The following is an 8191-nucleotide window of genomic DNA, read 5'->3' on the forward strand; positions in this document are numbered from 1 at the left end:
CAATAACAAAGCAGAAAGTACACAGACATAAGTGGAACTTTCTGGTGTTTTGAAATACTTTGAACAGAGCCTCCTCTCTAAGCTAATGTTTGAACATGAATCTGGGGGAACATTCACTGGATATATACTTGAAGTGAAAAAGACAACAACAACATAGGTTTGAGTCCCAGTGTCTGTGTGATCTTGCTTAAATGGTATTTACTTTTGAAACATCGCTAATAATACCAGTCTGACATCCCCCACAGGATCATGGTGAGGATCAAAATCAAGGTAATATAGGTGAAGTGCTTTGTAATTGGTTAAGTTCTATAAAATATGAATGTTAATTACTAGGTTGTTTCAGTGTTTCTTTTCACAGTTATTTTGGGAAAGTGTCAGTTCATTGAGCCAAAGAATTCCTAGAAATCAGCCCCTATTAACAGGGAAGTACTTAATATAATAAAAAATTTGTTCCAATATGTAATAGTTTAAAATTTTAATTTGACCTTTGGCTTTGCAACAAAACCGTCTATGAGAGGGAACCTCAGGGTGCAGGGTTCGGTCACTGGGGAAGAAAATAAGCTGGAAGGAAGGAAGCTTGGAGCAGAAGCAGCTCAGATCCTAGGCCCCGGGAGCTGCCGCCCCGCATGAAAGAAGCTCGGTGACAGTGACGGAGGCAGGGTGAGGGGACAGAACATTCAGTTTTCCTGTCATTCCTTTCTTTTCTGTTCCAATTCTCTCCTTTCTGAGATGTCTTTTCCGAAATGGTATCTCTCATGTCACCTCATGATGGATACACTCTCTGACAGATAAAAGATTAAAGATAGTCACTGCCTGTGTTGAAAACTTCATTTTAAGTATGAGATTCTTCCTAATACAACCCATGTAAATGCAGCCAATAAACAAAAAAGTGGAAAAATCTCAAAACCTTGCCTTCCTGCCATTCACTCATTTCCTCACAATGCCTGAGCCCTCCAGATGTGTCAGAGATGGAAACCTCAGGAGGGCCTGAGCCCTCCAGATGTGTCAGAGATGGAAACCAGCCCAGGTCCTGAGCCCGTGGATCAGATGCTACCGGCAGAGTCTGACAGTAAACAGTAAACAAAATAAATATGAAAAGTTGTGGGGTCTAAGAGGTGATATTCTCTGAAGAAAACAGAGCAGAGTAAGGGGATTAGTGGCTGAAAATCTTTCTAAGAAGGTCAGCCTACCTATAAAACCAAAATAATGTGAGATAAGAGTCCAGAGATGGGAAAGTTTAAAAACAAGAAGAGGAGAAGGAGGAGGGAAAACCTGAGTGCCTCCCATCCGGAATATTCTGTGTGACTGAGGTGCTTCTTTACAGTCAGTTTTATGCTCCAGAGTCTAGTTTACTGGAACCCTCCAGTACTGGAATGTAGAAAAAACTACTGCCTTAAAACCCTGTCAGCCCAGGAGCACCCGGCAACAAATTACAGCTGAGGATTGCCAAAGACCTGAAAATTAGACCTGTCTGGGATGACAATACCTTTAAGTGTCTAGTTATTTATGGCTCTCTTTCTTCTGTAGAGAAGTGGGAGTGCCGTATAAAAGTATGTGCAAGAGGATAAAATAAGTAGTTCAGATAATCAGGACAAAGAGGATGTAAGGATAAGAAAATAAAACTGGGACAAGAGTCACGCAGCGAAACGTACCGCTGTAGAGGTGACCTTGGAAGGATGGCTCTAAGCGTCCACGGGGCCAAAGTAAGGAGTAGATTAGGATCAGTTACGTAAGTCGCGATATCCTTAAGCTGAAAACAATCCAGTTGTTCACGAGAAGGAAGCTTTTCCTGTTCCCATTTTCTTAGATCTGAGACCAGCTTATTTCATGAAGACTCGCAGGAAGACTGAGCGACCTAGTGACCGGCATTCTTGACAAGAAGTTCCTGGCACCTTACGAATATAATAGGCCGGTAGCTCAGTGCAGGGGGTGCAATTCAGAAGAAGCAGATCTAGATGGGACCAAAACAAAGTGTTTCAAAAACAAAACCTGGTACAGCTCAGCGAATAGATGCCCTTTCTTACAGCCCTTCCTGGTAATAGATTGTCACAAGCAGGCTTTTCAGTAAGAATGATTGTGAGAATCAAAGGTTGTGGGCGGCGGCAGGAAGCTGGAGGCCAGCTGTTCCCTGCTCCTCGTGGAGGTCTAGTCCTTGAGCTTCGACACACGAGCTGGTTGGGATTTCAGGTGCTGATGGGATGGCCCCTTGCTGGCCTGCGCCTGGCGTCCTCTCAGGCCTGTCCTTACTGACAGCCATGTGGGACTGAGGCCCCGAGTCACACACACCATGTGGATTATTGTATATTTGTGATCTTCCTAAATTCATGTATTTGTTTCCTGTCAGATGCGTTCCCGAGGAATTTTTATGTAAACAGTCATGCCATCTACAAATAAAGACAGTGTTACTCTTTCCTTTCCAATCTATTAAGCTGTTTTTATTTCTTCTTTACCTTTTTTTTCCACTAGCTGGGAACTCAGACAGAAATAGAAATAGCAAGAGTAGACATCCTTCTTTTCAACCCGACCCTGAGGGCAAAGCAACCAGCCTTTCACCATTGAGTATACTATTAGCTGTTGGTTTTTTTATTGTGTCTTTTATTAGATTGAAGAAGTCCCCTGTGTTCCTCATTGGCTGAGAGTTTTTATAATGAATGGATGTTGAATTTTGCCAGTTGCTTTTTCTGCATCTATTGAGATGATCATGTTTTCTTTTTTAAGCAGCTTATTAAATGAATTACACTGATTGGTTCTCATATGCTGAGCTAACGTTGCATTCCTGGGATAAATCCAGTCGTGATACAATGTCCTTTTGTGTATCGCTGGGTTCCATTTGTTAATGTTCTGTTATAGTTTTTTGTTTTTCTCTGTTCATGCTGCACATGGAATCCTCCTGAATCTGCCTCACTCACCTGCCTGACGCGAGGCTAGGATGACGGGGTTCACCTGGGACTGTCCGTTGGAGTACCTCGCGTGGCCTCTGCGTGTGACTGCTGCTTAGAGCTCGGCGGCTGGGTTCTAAGAGAGGGTGTTCTGCAGGGAGATTCCTGGGAGGGAGTGTCTGGAGAGCGGGCATTCCAAGCCACCAGGCACTAGCTGGGTGGCTTTCTCTAACGTAACCTTGGAAGTCACGTAGCATCACTTCCCTCACACCCTGTGGGTTGAAGCAGTCACAGCCCACTGGGATTCAAGGGGAGGATATGCAGGAGTTTGTGGTCGTTTTCTGAAACCCCACGGATAATGACACTGATTTTCCAGGCTTGGAAATGTATTGGCTCTCATAGAAATACAGAGGTCAGTTCAGCTTGTAATCCATGTTCGCTAGTCACGTGATTTTCTTGAAGGTCTGGCACCAGTGTGTCAGGGGAGGAGTGCTTTGTTCTTATAACTTCTCAAAAATAAACAAGAGAAACTACTGTGTTTTATCTAGCCATGAACATTTTTATCTGGAATATTTCTCCTCACACTTGATAGAAAAGGCACGTAGTATAAAGTCCCCCCGTCTTCCTCCACTTGCGCAGTTCTCCCCCCCACCCCCACCCCCCGAAACAGACAGACAGCTGCTGCTTTCCTTTTATAACCATGACATCCCATAATGGTACTAGTTTTCAAACAACTTTAAAACATGTTTCTGAAACGTCTTTTCAAATAAAAAAATAATAAAGAGAGGTGGAATATTAATGTTGCTTTGTGAGTTAGACTTTTTCCTTAATTATTAACGCTTTTAGATTTTATTATGAAATTTTTAGATAAAACCTACCATCTAGAGCCCAGTATCTGTAATTGAAAGAGCAGTAGATTCAGGGTATTTGAGTTTATTTCACATCCAGCAATTTTTAGTGTCTTAGCTTTTGCTCCTTCCATCCGTTACCCTCCCTTTCTTCCCCATCTTCTCAAACTTTCCTAAAGCAAAACAAGGATAACACAGAAGCCCGAGAAGTAGGCAAGAAAAAGAGCAGCAATCTCATTTTTCAAATGGGTGAAAAATATGATATGACGACATTCACAGAAAAGGAGAAAAAACGATCCTCAAGCAAATGAAAAGCTTACTTAAGATAAACACCAGATAAAAATGCGCTGTTACCGTCTTTTACTTATCAGATTTTGTTTTTATTTTTTTACGTTACAACCCTCATGTACACCTGTATTAAATAGTAGTGGCATAGTACGTACTCATTTTATCATAGACATTTTTCATAACTTCTTATAGTCTGTCACTTGATCAACATTTATTTATATAATTATGATTTTTAATGACTACACTAAACTGTACTATAACTTTAAGGCATTCCCTAATTTGGGGCATTTAGGTTGTTTTCATGTTCTTGCTGTAATAAGTTATACAGCTTTGAATATCTTCCTTCATTTATCTTTTTGCTTCTGTTGAATTATTTCCTTAGGATAAATTCCTAATGGAATCAGAAGGATAAAGAGTTTGAGCGTTGTTACGGACCTTTGTATGTGCTGCTGCATTTTCCAAATTGTTGCCAGAATAAATAGTGTGACCAGCAGTCACCGAGGGCACTGGGACCACGCAGTGCTCGGCGTGCGGAACCACACCACCAGGCCTGGGCAGTGTCGCTTAAAGAGAAACTTATTCTTTTAGGACACAAAAGCAGTGTGTCACACTCCTATTCATTTTTGCATTTTTCATTGCAGCCTTCTCTATGGTTTTCAGGCATCAGTATGACTTACTCGAAAGAGGGTGCCTCTCCCTTAGCTGCTCTTCTAGGCAGCCGGCCAGGGGTCAGGGGCTGTGCTCCCTCCTTCGTGTCCCCGCTGTCTGTGTTAAGCCCCGCTTCCCCGCTGCCTAGGACACGCGTGGCTCCGCACTTGCCCGGCCGCGCGCTTCTCTCCCTGCGCGCCTTCCCCCCGCTGCGCTGCATTCCCTGCGCGCCTTCCCCCCGCTACGCCGCATTCTCTCTCTGTGCCTTTTCCGTTTGAGATCTCACTTTGAAGATTTTTATCACTCATCTTCTAGATCATCCAGCGAGGCTCACCCTTCTTCGTGGCTGCCGTTGTTGTAGTTTATCCTTGGGGTTTCATTTGTAAGTGGCAGTGGCGCCGGCCCCTGGCCAGAGGCAGGTCCTCTCTGCCGTGTCTCTCCCGCCTGAAGCTTGCCCGGCCGGTGAAGACGTTCCTTCAGTCAGGAACTTGCCTGCATCTTCCTCTGCATTTGGGGCAGCGTTCGTTTTTCGTGTTGGGTAACAGATAACCTCATACTTAGTGGCTAGAGCAGCGCGCACTTGTTGTGTCACGACCGCCGTGCGTCAGGAGTCCGGTGCAGAGGGCCTGGTCCCCCGCCCAGGGTCTCGACAGGCTGAAATCAGGGTGTCACCAGGCCACGTTCTCCTCTGGAGCTCAGGGTCCTGTCTTCCCTCATTCGGGCTGTCAGGAGAATCCATTTCCTCACGATCGCGGGAGTGAGCTTCCCATCTTCTTGCTGCCGCCAGGGCCTCCCTTGGCTCCCGGAGGCCTCCCTCCAGGTCTGGCCACACCTGGGCCTCCTCTCTTCACGTCAGCTCAGCTCTCCTAAGCCAGCAGGAGACTCTCTGGAGTTTGCTAAGATGGACTTGCGTAAAGTAACCTAATCCCAGCAGTGAAACCCTAGGGATTGGGGAGCGGTCCCTAAGGGGTCCCCTCGCAGGGCGTGCGCGTGGGGGTGGGCGTCCTGAGCCATCTCAGCGCCCCCAGCGTCCTGCTCACCCCTCAGAGTCCAGTCGAAATGACACTGTCTCGTGAGCTCTTCCCTGTGCTGGGCGTTGCTCCCTTGCCCCCTTCGCACAGCAGTTGGTGTCTTCCATCTCACTCTGTTTCACGTGAACGAACCCGAGACTTCACGTGTTGCCATAGGTCTGAACTACACGCTCACCCTCGGAGGGGCTGGTGCCACGTGTGCACGTCACCTTGGCGGGCTTGCTCCTTGTGTGTTACTGGGGCAGCTTTTCCTGAGAGTCAGAGTGTGTTCTAGTAAACTGAGGGTTCTTGGAGGCTGGACACACGCTTCCTGAATATCAGTGGTCCACCCTGGCATGTTTTGAACAAACCTGCCCGTCTCGTAAGCCACCTGGGGACAGAGCCTGTGTTTCCTCTCCTCTCTGTAACCTGAACATAGAGGCTGAATGTTGGAAAAAGGGGGAGCGCAGATTACAGGAAAGTATCTCAGAGGCAGGAACCAGGGCTTAGCCAGCCTGGGATTTAAGCAGAAATGAAAGACAGTATTAGAGAAGTTCGACTCCAGAGTGCCTCGGGGAGGGGAGCGAGGGATGTGGGGAGCACGAAAACTGTGAGATCGGGGTCCCCTTGGGTGTCTCTGCGGCCCCTCCCCCCCAGCACCCTTCTGGTCGGCACTCACCACGGCCTTATCTGGGTGGGTGTCAGGAGTGGGATGGACCTGTGGACCCTCGTGCTCTTTTTGTTTTTTTTAAACTTTTTGTTTTATATTGGAGTATTGCCCTTGTGCTTTTTAACCTGTTGTCTTGTCTTCTTTCTTCTTTGTAGCTGGTGCTGAAGATCAGATCGGTTGGGCCTTTGGCCTTGGGCTGGAGCGGCTGGCCATGGTCCTCTACGACATCCCCGACATCCGCCTCTTCTGGAGTGAGGATGAGCGCTTCCTGAAGCAGTTCTGCGTGCAGGACATCAACCAGAAGGTGAAGTTCCAGGTAACTGACATGAAAGAATCAAGTAGATGATAATTGAGGGGGTTACGTGTCTGAAAATAAAATCATTGTATTTAAAGATAGTGTGACTTTGAAAAGAGGTTTTAAATAGAGATTCATAAACACACAGGAGATCATACACCTCCTGAAATTGTATGCTGAAAAAAGAAGATTTATCAAGCCTGTTAGTCTAAGCAGAGAACAAATTTTGGGCTTTATTAATGGCTATTTTATCATGAAATATCCATCTTTATCACTGATGATACTTTCACAGTTCAGTTTTTTTTGTTGCTAATCTAGACACATTGGCTTTCCTGTGGTTAGTGTTTGCAATGTATATTTTTTTCGTCATTTGATTTTCACTTTCTGTCTTTATATTAAAAACGTGTCTCTTGTAAACAGTTGGGTCTTTTTGTAAACCCATATTTAATTGGAGTGTTGAATATATCTTACACTTAACATAATTACATGGGATGTTCTTGGGTTTAATTTTATTATCTTAGTTCTTACTCATTTTCTCTTTCTGTTCTTTATTTATTTGGAAATTGAGGTTTTGTGGGTGTGTTTCGGATGGCTTTTGTATTATATTTTATTACCCTACTGCTATTTAGTTTCGCCATTTTTTGTATTATTTTTAAGTGGTTATTCTAGATTACAATATGTATAATTAATTCATCACACTTTACCGTGAGTAACTATTACAACTTCATGAAACATTTAACAACCTTACAATAGTGTAATTCTATTTACTCTGCCTTGTTTTTATATTATTATTGTCATATTTTATTTCTTTGTGTATTATAATCCCATAATACGTTGCTCTATTTGCTTCAAATAGCCAATTGTCCTTTAAAGAAATTGAAAACTATATTATTTTATATTTTCCTTGATATTTGCCCCACTGATCACCATTGCTTTCTGCCTATCGTGATTTTTCTCTGTGTTCATTTTCTTCAAGTCTGAAGAACTTCGTTTACCATTTCTCGTAGTGCAGCATGAATTTTCCCAGCTTTTGTTTGGAAATGCCTTTGTTTCACCTTTATTTTTTAGGACTATTTTCCATGAATATAGATGTCTAGGTTGCCAATGTTTGTGCATGTTTTTTTTTCTTTTTTTTTTCTCTTAGCTCTTTAAACGTGTCATTTCATTGCCTCTATCTTTTCACTCTGGTTTTTAGCAGGTTGACCTGTATATGACTTTTCTGTCTGTTATCTTGCTCGGGGTTTCGCTGTCTTAAATTAGTGATTTTCAACCCTCTTTGAAAATTCTCATTTGGTATCTCTTCCAACAATTCTCCTCCTTTCTTTCTCTGCTTTTCAGGTGGTAACTGCATGTATATCAGGCCATTTGCACGTATGCCATAGAACTCTGATGCCCAGGGTTTGACTTTTTTAATTTTTTCACTCTGTGCTTCATTTTGGATAGTTTTTCTTGTCTTAGCTTTGGGTTTACGCATCTTCTCTGTTGTGTCCAGTTAACCATTAAGCCCCTCCAATGAGTTAATCGTTCCAGATATTGTATTCGTCAGTTCTACA

The 8191-nt window shown here is 43.8% G+C and overlaps 1 protein-coding gene across 1 annotated transcript in view; it reads left to right on the top strand.

The window, feature by feature from the left end:
* Nucleotides 1-8191, top strand: part of FARS2 (phenylalanyl-tRNA synthetase 2, mitochondrial) — a 382893-nt gene that overhangs the window by 203468 nt on the left and 171234 nt on the right. The window contains exon 6 of the mRNA XM_060021600.1: nucleotides 6499-6659. Within this exon, the coding sequence (XP_059877583.1) occupies nucleotides 6499-6659 (161 nt within the window). The remainder of the gene's footprint in view (nucleotides 1-6498; nucleotides 6660-8191) is intronic.

Source organism: Delphinus delphis, chromosome 10 (assembly GCF_949987515.2).
Source record: "Delphinus delphis chromosome 10, mDelDel1.2, whole genome shotgun sequence".
NCBI classification, from domain to species: domain Eukaryota; kingdom Metazoa; phylum Chordata; class Mammalia; order Artiodactyla; family Delphinidae; genus Delphinus; species Delphinus delphis.